This window comes from Melospiza melodia, chromosome 5 (genome assembly GCF_035770615.1).
Source record: "Melospiza melodia melodia isolate bMelMel2 chromosome 5, bMelMel2.pri, whole genome shotgun sequence".
Classification (NCBI taxonomy): domain Eukaryota; kingdom Metazoa; phylum Chordata; class Aves; order Passeriformes; family Passerellidae; genus Melospiza; species Melospiza melodia.
The window spans coordinates 15,347,900-15,366,376 of NC_086198.1; the positions used below are offsets into that span (position 1 = coordinate 15,347,900).

The following is an 18,477-nucleotide window of genomic DNA, read 5'->3' on the forward strand; positions in this document are numbered from 1 at the left end:
CATAATACTCTTTAGGGCACCCATGAAAAAGATCAAATTTAAGAAAAACACCTAGAATACAATAATATAGGTAGTTAGCACAGCTAGCAACATGTGAACTGCACATGACTATACATGTCCAAAGGTCAGCACAAGCATGCATGAAACTGCTGAGTGCTTTAGTCCAATCAATGCAAACCATGTGTATGTTTACTGAGACTAACCCAAAAAGCATCCAAAAATGGTCAAAGGTAAAAGAGAACGACTACAAATTTTTGAAGACAAAGTGCTCACTTTATAGGTAGGTTGCAAAAACAAAATAAACAAACACTAAAACAAACCAAAACCATACACACACAAAAGCAGGTTTAAAATGCTGGAAATATTCCTTGCAATAGCAGAACAGCTTAAAAACACACTCCAAGGCTACATAATTGGAAATGTGGCATTCACGGTTTGAAGCATCTAGTAGGAGCCTGGAAATTCACTTTGGTATCACTGAGCCACCACCTGCAGTCTTTGGAACAGATCTGCCAAGGCACTTCATTTGGAACTGATGCTGAGCCAATGTACCAAAGAAGGACTGCTCCAGTCACACACCCACCTGAATGTGGGAAAAACCAGATCACAAAGCACTTCCTTGTTCTTGGACAGAGCAGCATAATGCTGTGGTCCTCCACGGACCTACAGGCAGGACCACAGCTTGGATCACAAGTACAGGGTTTTTTTGGGAAAGGATGTATCATTGCTGAGAGACAGGATAACACATTATCTAACTGGAGAGAAGAAGCTGATTAGAGAAGCATTTGGCTGAAGTGCTTATGCACACAGATGTAATTCATCTGAAAAGATCAACATTTTCAAGCTAAATCACAGGTTCTGCATTTTGAAGGCAGGAAGAGGCAATTCCCACCAACAGTTTTTTGTGCTGGCTGCCAGACATTATACTGCTATTACATCTGAGACACAGCTGCAAGTCTGATCCCACTCCAAAAAAAAGCAATGCAAAGGTACATGTATGATCTTCATTTTTACATTCTAAGCCAGGGTCACTGCACTCCTCCACCTCTTCCTTTTGGGGAGCTGACAGACATTTCCCATTGGTGAGGGGACGCTGTGCACAAACACAGCTCTGACCTTTCAGCAAGAAGCCTTCCACACAACTCCAGATTTCCAAGGCTGACTTTATCCTACTGGATGTAGAACATAAACTCTACTAAAACTTATGAGGAAAATCCTCTCCTTCCTCTAATTTACAGATGCTTTTATGAGCAGTCCACATTTTAAAATCCTCATGTAGCTTAACAGACCTGCTGGGATGAAACTGCAGTGATTTTGTCCATTTGCTGAAAACACCAGTTAAAATTAACAATCTCCAAAGAAATCCCTTCTACCCAGCAAATAAGGATTCTTAGTTCAGAATACAAACAAAGGAAGGAAGTGTTCAGGTAGTAATTTACTGCCTTGAGCACTGGTCTGCAGAGTTCTTTATTTTTAAAAAAGTGAAATAATCTTTCTAATTCCTGTTTAAAAAGTCCTCAAAAAAAAAGGGATTAGATTGCTTCTGCATTTTAGCAATTGTTTCTAAACCACTAAAAGTGAGCTGATCAAACTTTCCTTTTGCTCACCTGCAGTTTTCGCAGAAGAGGTGAGAAGCAAAGCAAGCACTGACCCTACAACCATAATGCTAAAACACTTCCAACACACACACTGAACCCCCTCAGGTACAGCATGGAAGGCAGCAGAAATGAGGGAGTGGGGAAAGAACCCACAGTGCCCTAGGATAAGTTTTAAAAAAAATTAAATTAAAAAAAAAATGAGTCAATCAATCTCATTACTCATTTACAACAACAATGTGAGGCCACGGGGGAACTGATAAAGAAAGAGCTCTCTTCAACCTGGGTAACTAATACCTAAGGAAAAACCCCACAGCTTTGGCTTCAGCTTCCAAGAAAGCTGCTGAGGTGAAAGAGGGCCATGTGGAGGTCAGTAGGTGATTTACAGGATGGTGATGCAGTGGCACCTGAAAAACTAAACAAGAAAGAGGCAGCTCAGAAGCAACAGGACCCCCAGCCATCATGGAAATGAAGACTGTGCAGCAAACAAGAAAAGATGGACCCAGAGAAGTTCTGGAGGGGATTTTGTTGGAGGCAGACTTTGGGATTTTTTTTTTCTTTGAATAGCCTACAGCAGGCTGACACAATGAATGCAGACACTTTAATCTAGACCTTGTAGATTAAAGGAAGAACATTTCAGAACTACCTAAAGGATTTAGGAGCTTAAACTGCACTGCACATTCCAGAGGAATTTGATGTGCAATTAATTAGACTGTTCTGGAATGTCTTTGGTTTTTGTTTTTAAACTGTTTTTTTCCTTGAAATCTCTGAGAAAGTGTGTTTCAAAATCAGAATGTGATTAACTGGAATTCCACATTACGGAATTACAATGAGCAGGAGAACAAATGTATGCAAATGTTATTTCTGATTTCTGTTTCTTCACATTTTTTGGAGTTACTGTTAGCTTATATCCTGGGCAAAAGGTTTTATGGCTTTCTTGAACTAAGTCCCTCTTTATGTAGCCAACTACAACACACTGGAAGCACAATTATGCAGCTAAGATAAGACAAAATACAGTGGTGATGCACCAATTCATCATGTTTGGGGTCTTCTAATGAAGCCCATTACTCACAGAAGAGAATTTTCTCAAGCAGTTAGTCACCACCAGACAGCTTTCCCCATTACTCCTTCCTTTTCTGCAGCTAGTGAATAGCCTGATCCTCTTCTCACCATCCCAGAAATGCAATATTAAGAAAAGTCAACACCTAAATTAAAAGTAAACAAACAGTACTTAACTTTCCCTTAACCTTAAAAGAAATTAACAATAAAACAGAACACCTTTCATGAGCAAGCAAACCTTTTTCATTTAATAAAAAAAAAAAAAAGACAAAGACAAAAAACAGCCTGCTGTCCATTTAACACTACAGAAAAATACAGAGTATCTTTCTTTAGCTTATTAAAACAAGCATACAAACAAACTAGACACTAATAACAGCTTGCATAGAAACATTTTGTTTTGTACTTTGTGCAAATCTTACTAAATAAGGCATGCTGGCAGGCTTAGGTAGCAATGCAAGAGTTGTCAAGGAATGCCGAGGAACCGCAAGGAAAATTCCAGGCAGTCTGCAATCCACATCCACTTACACACTTCACTGGACTTCAAAGCCCAACAGCTGATAGCTGCAGATCTGTCTGCAACATAAGGCAATATGGTATGTGTAGGGCCCAGCACCTGCTTTCAGCTACTCAGGGGTTTGCTACACATAAGATCACTTGAATTCAGAAAACCTGAGCCAGTAGTTAAAATGGGGGTTTTGGGTGGGATCAGTAAGAACCCGGCTTCAGGGTGAAGCAAGGGAAGAGGCAAAGACAACAATGACATCAAGAAACACAGCCCTTCACATACCCCTTTTCAGATTTTGTGCAGATTTTGCATGCTTTTTTATACTGTGAACTTTTCCCATGGAGCAATGTTTTTTCAAGGAAATTTGTCTAACAAGTTATCCAGTAGAGTATTTGTGGAAAAGAAAAAACTAACATGTTTGTGTCTCTTAGCCAGCCAACAAGTGTCTATTGCAGAAATCCAACAGGAATTAGTGACACTGAAGAAGGGTGGCTGTGTAACGAGGAAGGGATGAAGAAGGAAGCTGCAGTAAGAGCAGTATCAGAAATCTCAAGTTATGTAGCACAGAGGGAAATTATAAGGCCTAACTGGAATAATATTTTGCTTCCTTCTTCCCCCTCCAAATCAAGTATTTTCAGGAAATATTGAAGTACAACCTTCTTCTGAAAGCAGCTTTGCATTAAAAATCTGTTTAAACTCCAAAAGCTTTTTCAAAACACATTTTAAAAACCCGTGAACAATAATCTTCAAAATCCCCCAGTAATTTTTAACATAAAATGGAATGTTCCTGGGCTAGAGCTGCCAGCTCCTTCAGGAACTCTGGGAAAAGGGCAGCTGCAAGTACGGCGTTCCTCACGTGTGCAGGAAGGCTGGGATGAGCCAGGCCTTTCTTTCCTTTCTGTCCCAGGAAAGGCTGCAGTACGGCTGGGTAAGCTTCAGGAAGATTCCTTCCTTTCCCTGGGTTGCTGCTGTGATGGACATCACCTAAAGACAGGAGGAAAGGGAGAGGAAAGAAAAAAGACTCTGTATATTAAGCACACAGAGTACTTGTACAGTGTCCAAAGCCAGTTTATAAGGATTGTGTTCAGAACTGTAATTTCCAGTACCCACATTGTGCAGGGAGATACTGCACTAATCCAGCATTTTAAAGTTCTACGTGGCCTGGTTCTATTGCATTTTTTATTACCTATCCTTCCCCAGGTTACATATCATTCAGTTACAGCTCTGATGAGAGAAATATGTGGGCAGAAGAGGAGTCAAGGGAAAGAGTAATATGGATTTACCTTCTGAAACATCAGATAATATCTACCCGTCTAGAGCCAGCATGGCTGTCTCCATTTCAATGATACTATGCTCTATCCCTCCCCCACACCAAACTGTTGTTCTGATTTTATTTCTCTTTCTCTATCCTCTCTGTGAATCACCATGTCCATGGGTTCGAGGCCGAGCTATCACATCACCACATGAGTTTGAAGCAAGTTAGAAACTAAGGGGAAAAAAAATTAAAATTGGATTTTTCTGCAGCTATAGGCCCTACTAACTACCCTTACTTCCCTGTAAAGCAACTAACCATTAAAAAGAGAGCAAGTGAAAGCCACTGTGTGTTCTGCTATATGATCTCTGCTGCCAGAGTTCAGAGGATCAGAGCTCAAGTATCAGAATGCATGGAATTACAGTGACAGCAGCACTTAAATTTCAATCAATTGCTCCTTGTTTCAACCTGAAGCAGAACTGCTCTTTAATTAGATGATAATTAATTTAGTGAAACTAAAAAGGTGACAAAATCTAATGCTGATGGAAATAAATACTCTACAAAGAAAAATTAACCTGTAGAACTCACTGCTACAAGATAGAACTCACTGCTACAAGGTGTCATTGAGGCCAACAGCGGACACAGATGGATGAAGTCCCGCCTAACTCACAAGTGGGATGCTCTCCTGAGATGTATAAGTAAATCATTTAAAAGAAATAAAAGGGCTGTTATGTTAATTCACACACTGCAGACAAGCCCAAAACTGCATTGCTGCCTTCAGAAGGGGTTTCCCTTACAGTGCACACAGTTTATGTTAGAGTCTCGAGTGACGCCAGCCTTGCTCTGAGACCCCTCCAAGCAGCGAACAGGGGGAGCTGTAGATGAAGGCCTCACTCGATGCTGCACAGCAATCCTCTGTTCAATAGCTCTGCACTTTTGCTCCTTGCCTGTACTTCACCCAAGGCATTGTGGAATTACTCTACTCTTCCAAACACTTGAAAAAAAATTTCATCTCAATCATTTAACAGATTCATACTTTTCTTGAGTTTAAAATACCTTTCCAACTCCAGACTTATCAATCATTCATGTTGTTATTCTACAAATTTCTACCTACTAGAGACAGAGTACAGGAATTTCTATTCTGTGGGAAAATCTGACTGTGGGAGGAAAAACAACTTAAATTATAGATTACAATGAAAAGATAAAGTTTTAAGCGTCCCCTGAAGATTTTTTCTCAGATTTTCTACTGTCAAAACATTTCATAATTAATATTTTAGGTTTTTTTAAATAGTTTAGGCAATATAACCAGAATGCTAGCACACTGTCAAAGCTTTGCACTTCTTCATATTCTTCCTTTTAAAAAGAATCAAAACTGACACATCTCTAAAAATATTTTTTTGTTTTTCCAAACTGCTTGTTTGGAAAACAAACCAAAAAACCAGAAAGGCACAGAAAGCTGATCTAGGAACTAGAGACTTCGGTTTTTTTCTTTGATCAGGATTGTTCACTTCTCTCTAGGGTCAGGATGCAATCTGAGTCATACAACTGAAAATTGAGCAAATGAGTACTCTGAAGATTGTTACCAACATACTGAAAAAGGGACAGCTTGCACATGGAACTACATCGTGACAGCTCTAGATGTGTAACCAGAGCCCAAGCTGCTGTGGAAGAAACCACACACTACTGCAAGCAAAAAAGAACAAACTGTACTGTTTCTGTTCAAAAACCTTCAGAGACCAACCCTGTAAAAGTGAAAGAAAATTCTCTGTAATGTTTTGGTTTTACATTTGTCTTCCTCACTAACTCTGCCTTCAGGTTTTCATATGTGAATTTTGTAGGAGGCTGACAATGCTCAGACCTGCAGAGAACACTGGGCTTTACTCACCACTTCTTTTCAGGGGAAAAGTCCCTCAGAGAGCAATCAATATGTCTGACAGTCAGAGATGGTGTTCAAGCTAATGCAAAGAAGTCCACAGGGAGTTCCCAATTTGTTGTTTGGTTTTGGTTTGTTTTTTTCTTTTTTTCATTTACCATTATTGCAGCAGTTCCTACCTTGCATTTTTTAATCAACATAATGAACTACTGGTTGATGGGCTACTGAGCCAACTCTCCCCCAGGATTACAGTCTGATGACTTGCATCACTAGTCCTGCAGGGAACCAAACCTGCAGTTATCCAGAAATTTACTTACTCTCCATTTATTTGTCAAGAGAAGCCTTCTTTGCAGGAGTTGCCACTATACAGAACAAAGTGTACTAACAGAGTGACTAAGCAGCCTTGTTTCAAATTCCTAAATAATGACCAGCGTGAGTCAACCTGGCAAATTCTGAAGCCCACAGAAGAAAACTGACGTAAAACAGGAAGTATAAATAAATGTCATTGGGAATGCATTATCTGAAAGTTCTTATTGCCAGCACCTGAGAATAAAAGGACTCTGAATATTGCCTCCTAATCTTATCTCCCACATGCTAGCTACAATGCCATCTAATTGTTCAGCTTTCTATTCTATGACACCAAAATGCAGAGCCTAAAATGCTACTGACATGTGCAGGACACAGCTTTTTTACAGCAGACCAACAGATCAACTCTTTGGGACGCAGCCTTAGCAAGATCATAATTTTACAGACTAGATATACTGCGAACCTTAGAAACACAGACTACACTGACTACAAACTAGGTAGATTATGCTTCAGAGTCTTGAAAAATGAAAACACAATTAAAATGCACATAAAGACTCCTGATTTTCACACCTCTGGAAATCCAAGAAAAGCATCAACATCTTCACAGAAGTGTGGGCAGAGTGGGTGATTATTAATGACCCCCAAAGATGAGTAAGCACACACCTGTAAATGCAGCCTCTCTTGAACCCTTACAGAGTCAGCTCTTCATGACTCACCAAATTTGACATATTCCCATCATGTGGCAAGCTGGCTTTTAAGAGAAGCCTGCATCCAACACTGCCCACTCAGCAGCAAGCTGAGAACAAGCATGTCCTCAGGGCAGGGCTTCAGCTCTATCCATTGCCTGCCTGTGTCTGGAAGGTTCTTATTTGGCAGCTAAGACTTCATTTTGTTTATTTTTACTAGCTTGCCCCACAGTGGTAAAAATAAGTACAGGTAACTGTAAAGACAGGTGCAGTATGTGCTGTGCTGAAAGGCAGCAGATGTTACAGAGTCCCCTGCAAAGCTGGCTTGGTGGGGTGATACCTGTGTAACTCCCCACTGCTCAGAGACACACACCTTTTGGGTTTTTTTCTGTTTGTTTTGCTTTGCTTGTCATACAATAAAGATACTAGCCAGAAAACTTTCAGTGTCTTATCTCCTTCAGTGGCAGCCCAAACCATGACACCAAGCCTTATTCAATTGCAGAAACCAGTTCATCCTGGACTTCTGTCCTCGCTAACATTTATCACAAAAGAACCAATGACCTAGCTGAAGGTCAGGCTAAAAATAAAATTAAATCATGCACATATGCCACCTCACCTCATGCTTTGAAAGTGAGTTTGTTTACTGACAGCAAGCCAAGAACTGATTTTGTTACTTCTTTAAACAGACATTTTATATCTTAAATAAAAACTTGTAAACAGCAAAGAATATCCAAATAGACCCATACACTGTGGTCTGCTGAGCATCATCACTTTAAAGTCAGAAGAATACAGCTGGCTAATGACATTCACAACACACCACACCTTTTAATCATCTGGAGAAAAGGGCAGGGGTAATTGGTAAGTCATTCCACCAGCCCTCCTCTGAGCATGCTTATCATTTACCTTTGGTGAGCAATTCTTCCGCAGCATCAGACATGTCCACACGAAAAAGCAGGTACTGTTGGGCCTCCAGGAGAAGACCTGGGAAGTCTTTTTCAATGGAAGCAAAATGTTCAATCTTATTTTTCACAGATGCCAGCACCTGCCAAAACAACAGTAACAATTACTTCTTTCTCCTTTGCTCCCAGTGCAGCCACAGACTGAATATTCCAGGCTTTCTCTACCTGCATTAAACTAGAGTTCTGACAAAAGCTATGGTCATACAGAGTTTCCAGTTCTTTGCACAAATGCAATTAAAACATGGAAATGAAATAAGAAGCTCTCAGACAGGTAGGACAGCTACATGTGAAAGTGAAAGGAGCTAACGTAAGGTTTAAGGAGCCACTAAAGACACTGCTCCAGTAGGCATGGCTAACACCTGTGTAAATACCTGATAGAGCGAGCGCACGCTAGGCTGAAACACCATGTTGGTGTTGAGCAGAAAGGAGCGGAGAAGCGGCTGAGGATAACTTGCCAGCTGAGTAATAATCCCAATAAGCAGCAAATTTACGTGCAAGGAATTCTCCAGCATGTTCTCCAGCTTCGACAACACTACACTGATGAATGGTCCTGCAAGAAAATAAGAAGGAATCAATGCTTTTGTTTTCACAGAAGAAAAACCCTAAGATCCAGGAAAAAGGCATTTAAAGGGAATTTTGACCATCATAACCAACCAAATTAGCCCTCCCATACAGTAATTGAAGACAGCAGGGAGAAAACCCAAACTGTAGCTGAACAGAGAAAGCAGACTTTACAGAGGTGTTGAAAGCTTTTGTGGTTAGCAGCACATCTGCTACCTAGCCAATCAGTTTACATTAATGGCTTATTTAACATGCATGACTATTCCACTTGTATGTGCTAATAAGGATTTAGCCTAGGACATTATAGTCTACCACTCTATTCCCCTTTAATAAATTGGAAGTGTACTACTAGTTTTAATGCAAATAGAATCTGCTCTTTTTACTCTTCCTATGCCTTATTTCTATGTAAGGACTGGGCAAAATGAATTATTGCTAGCCTTCTTGTTCTATCCAAACACTGGTGTTCTGAAGAAAATATGAAAATGCTATTCTAAACATAAAAATCAAGCTGTGATACTTCCCATCACAAGAAAAGGCATCTTCAGTATACTAAACACTCACACAAAGCAGGGAAGACATTAAAATAGATTTATAAGCATAATTGCTGGTAGACATAGGCGTTATCATATAAATGTCACCAACAAGTAATAGCTTTAGTTTGTGCATTCATGCTGAAGGACAGCCACTGAACTACAGAAACATTTACCATGAAGTGCATAAACCTTTAGCGCTCAAGCTTATGAAACCTTTGCAAGGCTGAGAATGACTTCACTCAAATACTATCCTGTTAGATCACACAGCTGGGCAGATGCTTGAGGCAGCCAGTACAAGAGATCTACTCACAAGTAATGTCCCTTGTCACACCCACAGTCCCACCACAGTGTTTCAGTTGCATAAGAGCTAGGAAAACCATGCAGAAGAATGATCAGCACTGTTATCTTTGAATATCCCACCCTCAAACCTGGCAAAAGATACATGCCATGGGCATTTCTAGGGTCAAGCAGGTGGCCATAACCCAACAGCATTCCAGCTCCCCTCAGCTTGCACATGGCTGCCATTGGAGCTGGCTGGGCACAGGCACAGCCCAGTTCAATGTCCCTGCTGGAAACTGCAGCAGAGGCTAAGGCACCTCTGGCCCAGAGCAACAGGAAGGATCAAATGAGGGGTGCACCTGCTGCCATTTCACTTAACAGAGCTCCACTAAAGGCTGGAATCCATCATGCTTTACAGCAACTGTGAGCACAAAGGCAGCACTCCTTCCAGACTCATCTCTCAAGGCTAATGCTGGCACAGGAAAGGTGGGAGGGCCAGTGCTGGCAAGGCTTCATGTGGCTGCTGCCTTTCAGCCACCACCACAGCCATCAGAGCCCGAGTATCCAGTGGAGCAGACAGCCCCAAACACTTTTGCTGAGATACAGTTTCTTCTGTCCCAACATAACCTATCCTGCTCACGGTGACATTTTCACAGAGCTCCTGAAGGGAGCTCTACTGTATCAAAAGGGATGGCAGAAGGAGCTAAGATCTGTCACTGTTTCTCTTCTCTAGGTAACACTTCAAAGCTGAGTAGGTAAAGCTGAAGCTGCAAGGGAGGTTACCAAATACATAAAATTTTTTTTTAAAAAGTGATAGCATGACTTTCACTCACAAGAATTTACTGAAATGAGACTCAGAGGATGTAAGCAGAGTTTAGAAGCCTTGTAAGAAGCAGGGTAACTAGATGAGAAGTCAAAAAATTACTCCTTTCATGGCCATGAAGTCAAGCACTGATATATGGAGAAGGAGGAAACAAAATACAAATTCCTGTTCCTGAACAAGTGAAAATAGAGATGACATGCTTTTACCATGGATATAAAACACTGAGAGAGCATTTTCTTCACAGATCCACAGGCCTGAAGAGATCATCTTTGCATTGCTGACACTTACTGGCTGTGGGAAGCTTCTGTCTGAGAGAGGCCTCATCCCTTAATGCCATCCCAAAACAGTAAAGCAAACTAAAAACTTTATCAAACATCTACAAACATAACACAGCATCCCAAATTAGACACAGAATCATAGAATTTGGGTCAGAAGGGACCTCAAGGACCCTCTAGTTCCAAGCTCCCTGCCCTGGGCAGGAATACCTTCCATTAGACCAGGCTACTATCTTTGAAAGGCCCTGCAATTTTAACATTTCCAAGGTGTTGTTGCAAGCACCTCCTTACATGCAATCACTCAGATCTCCATTAAAGCCAGGTAAGGAGTCTAAACCACACTGTAGATGGGTAGCAAACATCTAGGCTTATTGTGTTTAGCTTTTTATCTTCATTTTCCTCAGTTCTGAGGTTCTCATGGGTTTGGGTGAGGGGTGGGTTTTTGAAAATGAACAAATGGAGAGGGACTAGACGAAGAATAAGAGGCAGAGAGAACATTTTTGAGCTACATTTGACAGAAGATAATATGAAACAAAGATTTGGATACAATTAGCTTCTGGTACAAGGAAATAGCCACCACAGCAAAAATAGCAAATTAGTTGAAAAACAGACTGGATTTTTCAATTGAGAAACAGTGCCAAGCATTCTGGCCACAGCTGACATGAAAGGGCTGCTTTTCAATGAACACACATTTTCCCCCTCCAAATGAATGAGAAGCCATCTTATAGAGGTTTTTTGTTGGGTGAGGAAACCTAGTACATGATTATTTTTTATTATTTGCATTACTCTGGTATCCAGGAGACCTAATTAAAGACCAGGAGCCTGTAGTGCAAGGAGCTGCACAAATACAGATCAAAAGCCCACTCTGACCTCCAGTAGTAATGCCATTCCTGAATAGCTTGGACAGTCAGCAGAGAGCAATCTTAAATTGCTGCCTGGCACTAGACAGAAAGGCATGCCAACAGCGAGGGCAGGCCTGACACTGGAGAACAGGATGTCAGGGCAGAGCAGGGAGACAGGCACGTACAGACACGGCACCAGTGCTGACACCTTCTGCTACAACGTGGAATAGCACAGAGAGGAAAAATGGCTCTGTGATGTTGCATCCATCACATCAGAGGTGAAAGCTGCCAGAAAGCAAATTATTTACCTGGGCTCTATATATTAAAATAGCTACTCTGAACACCTTTCAACTGAAAAAGCTTCCTCAGGTGTGAGAGAGTTCTAACATACAAACAACATAACCCCTGCTCAATGTCCTAAACAATTACCAAGGGAAAAACCCTGAAACACTACCATTTGCTTTCACCACACTGATGACTCTGCTGTATTTTCACATTGGATCTCTCACTCTCCTTGGAGTGGTTTCAGCTATGTAGGCCATACCCTATTGAGTGTCAGGACTCTTCCTTGCTCTATGCTTGTATTGTGTGCCACACAGTGTGATCTCATTTGGCCCCCTTTAATCATGATGCCTTCTTATATTTGTTATGTATGTAATTAACAGGACATTCCACCTGTAAACGGAGCACTCTGGCTCCTTGGAGAGTGCTTGGGAGAGACATCCTCCTTTGGTCCAAAGGGAGATGATATGCTCTCTGCAGAAGGGGTATCTGCTGAGAAATTCTCAAAGTCCTCATCTTCTTCTGTTGGAGAGACAGGATCAGGAGCATCCAACTTCTGCTCCTCCATGCTTGCACTGTTTGGAACCAGTTCCTTAATAATTCTGTCATACTGTGCAATGAAATCCTCACCATCTGTGCTCAGCAGTTTTACACTTAAGTTACAATCTGCCTCCTGAGAAGAAATCTTTAACTCTAAGTCTGGCTGCGGATCAATCTCAGTCATTTTCTGTTTTATTTGTTCTCTCATTACACCTTTAGCTGAGCTTGAACTTCTCTTACTGTGCTCATCCAAGTCCATTTCCAGCTGGGTCTTTGCAAGAGACCCATTGACTACGGTCTGGCTCTGTACCTTGTGTTCTCTGGCTACATTTAAAGCTTTCTCCTTGGAGCTGTCATCATCTTGAGTATCCTTCTGGGCACATAACCTGTAAACCATAACATCATCCTGAAAGTCTGACTCCTCTATGTAAGAGCCTTTGATGAGCATAATGGCGTTTTTTTTCATTTCCTGAATGTGTTTTGGCGGCTCTGCAGGTGGCTGCATTTCTGTGCTTCCCAGATCATCATACGGTTGTGGTGAGCTCACATTAGAACCAGGAGAAATCCCTGTGTCATAGCTATCATCCCATTCTAGCTCCAGCTGCATCTTCTCACTGAAGGGAGTTGCTCGAGCAGAGCTACACACGCTAGGTGTCCTTTGCTGGAGCCGAAACATGGGGTGCTCCACATCCGCACTGTTCTCCTCTGCAAGCGTCTGGATAAAGGTGTCCGGATCAGGGTTTACTCCATCATACAAGGCAGACCAAACCTTACAATCTTTCATGCACTGGATTATGGCTTCTTGAGCTTCCCCCAGGTACTGCAAGTAGCTGATGTCCACAGCTCTTCCATATTCCACAATGCAAACAGATTCAGAAGAGCATCTATCAGGATCTGGAAATAAAGAAGATGACTCGTATCAAGAGCAGTGCATCAAATTTTCTCCAGCAAGGCATCCACTAAGATGTTGCAGGGAGAGTCTTTAACCCTAACAATCCAATAAGGAAGGAGGACCAAAGCACAAGTGAGATTTGCTCATAAACACACGACTTCTTCCTATCACAAAGACAGAGCTGTAACTCAAGATTTCTGTGAGAGTAGCCTGCATTCAAATCTTAATGCAGCAACCACACTGAAGCAGCCAGAGTTGTTGCCGTGCATCAGTACACTATTGTCATGAACGCATATTCAAGCTGGATAGCTGTTAAAACAAGGTTTTGAAAGACCAGGATATATGGAAGGAATTAAACAAACTTTCTACTCCAGGCTTGCCCAGTTTATTGTTGCCCACCACATTTCCTTCCCCTTCTATTCCTTCACGATTCCTCCCATATGGTGCTACCAAATCAAACTCAATTAATTATTTCATCTTCCTCTGAGCACCAATTACCTTTAGTTTGTGCTGGTTTTGTCCAGAGAATATAGTCTTTTCCTTGACTTTCAAGTGTCAAAGTGATTCCAGTGGAGCAGCAGAGAGGTGTCAGGGCCAGCAGTTTTGCAGCAGACACAGAGTAACAGTCTCTCTCTTTCACAGCCCGCCGCTGGCTCAGCATCATGTGGTTGCAGGGGATCAGATACCTGAAAGAGCAGTGCCCAGCATCACTTATTCTTTCATGTCAGAGAAAGCAGCAACACACAGAATTCCCACCTTCCTGCCTTCTCAAAAAACAGCAATAATAAGGAGACAGTTGCATCAGAACAAGAAATCCTTTGGAGGACAAAGCAAACCTGTTGTAAGAAAGTATGGAGGAAGTGTGGAACAGGCAGGTGTCAAAGGCTGGCAGAATTGTTTGGTCTGGCTATGAATGCATTCTGTCTCAGAATTCTCAATTTATTTGTTTTCCTGGGAAATCCAGAGAGAGGCAGTTTGCCAGGCAAGTAGTCAGAAAAAAAAGGAGGGAAGGGTCATCCAAGCATTTTACTGCAGTAGATCAAGGCTGAGCTCTTAGGCAGAGGGAAGAAACTAGAGGAAGGTAAGAAACAGAGAAAGCACAGTCTCATGTTGAACTTCTTTAGAGAACTTTGGTTTTACTTTTTAAAGGCACTTTCATAAGAGCCTCAGTGTTAACTGCGCCAATGATCTGCCATTTAAAATGCCAATAAATTCTAAAGGATTCCCTAAATAAACAAAAGGATCAACCACAGCACTCTAATGCTACTGTGGTGATGTACTTGTGCTCACAGAGATCCTCGCAGTATTCCCAGATCTATAGGGAATTTCACCTTTATGCCTGTGTGTGGAGGGACAGACAGTACCTGGAATATTCATGTGACCTGCAATGCTAAAAGCCCAAATCAGTTACACCAATATTTCCAAATAAATAACCAGTCCTCATCTAATAAACATATCCAAATTATGAGTATTTTGAAGCAATGTATAAAATCACAAATTAAAACCAAAAATTATCACTGCATTTAGTACATCACTTAATCTACCTACAACAGTGCAGGAACATGAAGAATTCTCATAGAGTGAGGAATCAATGAGGTGGAAAACAACAAGAAGGGTAGGAGCTGCAAACAGTATACAGGTCTGTATCACAGTGCATAATACACTAGAGAAAACAGGCAGGAGGGAAGAATTATGCATTTAAAAGCAGGGAATAAGGACTTTGGAGGTGATAAATATATTCTTAGCTTCTCTCACTTTCATAGAAATAAATCACAAGAAAAATCTCTTGCTCTGGAGATCTCAGGATGTAAATCAAACTTCGTCAGATCTGGTAGACTTTTGTCGGAACCATAAATATTCTTATCTCTGTAGTTACTTGGATTTCTGCTCTCTTGGAGAACTCCCACCCAGCTCTGCATCCACAGAGACAGACAGTGTGTCCCAGAGTTAGCATGAAAAATGGGAAAAAGAGTTTGGGCTTTACCTTAAAACTAGCTGTAACATCACATCTTCACAATGCAAGCCAATGAGCGTTCTGAACAATGCCAAGGAGACAACACAGAGCTGGAAAATGATAAACATTGTCAGCTTTTGATCTGGAAATTTTATCTTTCCAATCTTCCCTGCATACTACATTACAAAATGCCTCTGCCAGAACATCATGATTTATAAGACACTCTTAGAATGACACTTCATTTAGTCAGCATCCCATGAGATTTTTTTTTTCAACTTGTCGAGAGCTATACATGTAATATGTTGCATTTTAACAAAATACAATCCTAAACAGAATTTTTCTTCAAATAAGCTATTTAAAAAATCAGTCTTAAACATTATTCAAATTTATTAATTTAAGTTGACTTAGCATGAACTGAACCATGTAACTTCCAATACAGAGTTTTAGTTTTTACCTGTGACATAGAATTTGAACCAATTAAAGGTCTTTTCTGAAAGAAAAGTTATAAATCACTTCAGGTTTCTGTTGCTTTACGTATAAGGAATTAGTGTTCTGCACATTAAGAAGCTGAATGGTTGAAGAGCTTCACAACAAGCCTTTGGAAGAAGTCAGATTCTTGCATAAATGTCTGTTTTAACTGGGGGAGGGACATAAGAGGAAAGCAGATTTCCTGTTTTTCTCCTATGAAATTTACAAGGAGTCTAGTATAACTTTTCTTCATGGCATGAAACTTCAAAAACACCTGCTGCTGCCTCAAATTATCCTGTATTTAAGAAATTTAAGTTTACAGGGAAATAGTAATCATTTGTCTTTGCAAATCTGGAATCTTCTGAATAACTAAATCCAAGTCTATTTTTGTACTGTGTAAAAAGATAAGATTTAAAATACACTCAAGAAAAAAAGAGGATAGTATTTCTACAAGTCCTTTCAGGCACCTGTCTCTAAGTAAGTTTAACTCTGTGAATTATTAATTAGTATTTTCATCAATAGTAAAGTACACAGCTTTTGTGCTATGTTTGCACTTGGCTGAGCTATATTGAAGAAAACTCCTTTAGCATCACAGAGCCACTTTCACTGAGATCCTGAGCTGCTCAGGGCTGCAGAATTATTTACAATTCCCATCTTGTTTGCCTATGGAATAGTAATTAATGATCAGCAGAGACAACAGCATTTGCATTTTTGTTGACAGAACTGTTTCAGTTTTCAGAGTTAATCCATCTTAGAGATGCACTAACAGCAGCATATAGATCCATATTTGCATGCACTTATATTTCAAAACAATTTTCAGATGAAGCTACTGTCCCTAATACACAAATATAATGCACATGCTGGTTTTCTGGCTTCTCTAAAACATTACTGCACATTCTAAGCATTCACTTGCACTAAAACAGTATTCTCAGCTTCATCCATGAAGCTCTGCACCACCCAAGAGTCAGCCAAGGTTGCCAGTCAACCCAGGCTCACTCAAGTAGTCCACTGCAACAAGCAGTCATTTTCTCCTCCAGAAGATCCACCTGCTGGCAGAGGAAACTACTCTCTCTGGCAGGCAGCCCTCCAGCCACTGTGCTGCACTGTGACTAGGCTGAGAAGGGGCTCAGCACAAACCTGAGATAAACCCTACTGCACAAGGGATTGAAGGCAAAGAGAAGGAGGCAGCAACCTCATCACTTGAGCAAGAAAGTCTGTCTTTTAATCAAATAAAGCAGGCAACATCATAGTTGAGTAAACATGCTACAGAAATACAGACTGTAGATTCCTGAGAAATACATCAGTGAGATCACAGTTAACAACTGGGATCCATTTGGAGACTTCCTTAAAGAGCTCCCATTGTTTCCCCAGACAGACTACTTGAAAAAGCTTGTTGCTTGGCAAGATTCCAAAGATCAGAAATGCTCCTCACCAAAAGTATATTTATAAATCCCAGGGAGAGTTATCTATGATAGCACTAATCCAGCACTGGTCAGAATAAAAATGCTTCCAAATTTACCTTTTATTTTCCAACTAGATTCAGACTTCCAGAAGCTCTCTCTACCTCTATCCCATTTCCTACATATGTGAAACCACCTCACAGGTTTATTAGCTTTGCATAGTGGTTGCTAAATGTCAAAACACGCACACAAAATTGAGAGGGTGCAGAAATCATACCATTGGTTGGAGGGCAGAAAATTCCTAGCTAAACAAGTACCCAACTGTAATATATGAAATCTCCCACTTAAACATTGAACCTACATCCATGCTGAGTTCCTGAACTTCCTTTCTGCTTGTCTTACCCGGAACGGTGTGTTGATTCTGCTGGTAAGTGTATCCAGGATATGAACATTCTCATGTCGGTGCAGCAAGATAAAGCGGAGGAAAATCTTGAGGAGGGCTGGCTCTGAAACACTGCGCAAGAAGAGATCCAGGTATGCAGTCGTAGTCATCACTTCCTCCACAGTCACCTGGAAGCAAAAGCAATGCAAATACTGCAAACACAAACACACTGCACACACAAAATATCCACCCATCCATCCCCTGCAACAGCACATCCAGCAAAGCTCTCCATCCATAACACTGCCACAAAAACACTGAGTCTTCACACTTAAACTGGCCTCGCAAGCATTTTGAACACATTTCCTACCTGTCTGGCATCCCCAGGAAAAACATCCTCCCTCATGACACCCCAGATCTCACACATAGTGAAAATCAAAGGACCAAATCATGCTAGAAGATCCCCAACAACTTTCTGCCCATGTCATCTCCTTTGCATCACACTTCTGTTGTCCCTCAGAAGAATTTTCAGATGTTGTAAATGCCTGCATCTACCACTTAATTAAAAATAAATGTCAGAGCAGAATTAAAGCACAATACAGTCACGGTTGTGCAGCCTTAAAGAGAAAATTCCCACAGATATCCAGAATTTTGTCATGATTTTCCTTCTTTTTATTTTGCCACAGCACAATTTCTCATTTTACTCAATTTTTAAAAGGAGTATATATACAAATATATTCACACATAAAGCCCAACCCAAAATCTTCACTACTGACTATTAGTAGATCAAAATAGAATTCATGGTCCATGTGACATTTGCATACCATAACCCACACTGCTCTGCTTACTGCAATCCCTTGGAGATTATCTATTCACAGAACACACTGGCAAAGCACAGAAAATTCCAAAGCCTACCTCTGCACCATGTATTGCTCTTGCAAAGTCAGCATTTTTTAAATAGTTACCCAGGAATCTAATAAGCTTAAGTGCACAAAGATAAACTCTTAAATACGA

General features: G+C 40.8%; 1 protein-coding gene across 1 annotated transcript in view; it reads right to left on the reverse strand.

Annotated features, from left to right (window-relative positions):
* Positions 1-2,874: 2,874 nt before the first annotated feature.
* FHIP1A (FHF complex subunit HOOK interacting protein 1A) overlaps positions 2,875-18,477 on the reverse strand; it is a 78,503-nt gene continuing 62,900 nt past the window's right edge. The window contains exons 8-14 of the mRNA XM_063156379.1: positions 17,487-17,654; positions 15,247-15,326; positions 13,761-13,948; positions 12,224-13,264; positions 8,607-8,785; positions 8,180-8,318; positions 2,875-4,143 (exon numbers count right to left, since the gene is read on the reverse strand). Coding sequence (XP_063012449.1) covers positions 3,926-4,143; positions 8,180-8,318; positions 8,607-8,785; positions 12,224-13,264; positions 13,761-13,948; positions 15,247-15,326; positions 17,487-17,654 — 2,013 coding nt within the window. The 3' untranslated portion in view covers positions 2,875-3,925. The remainder of the gene's footprint in view (positions 4,144-8,179; positions 8,319-8,606; positions 8,786-12,223; positions 13,265-13,760; positions 13,949-15,246; positions 15,327-17,486; positions 17,655-18,477) is intronic.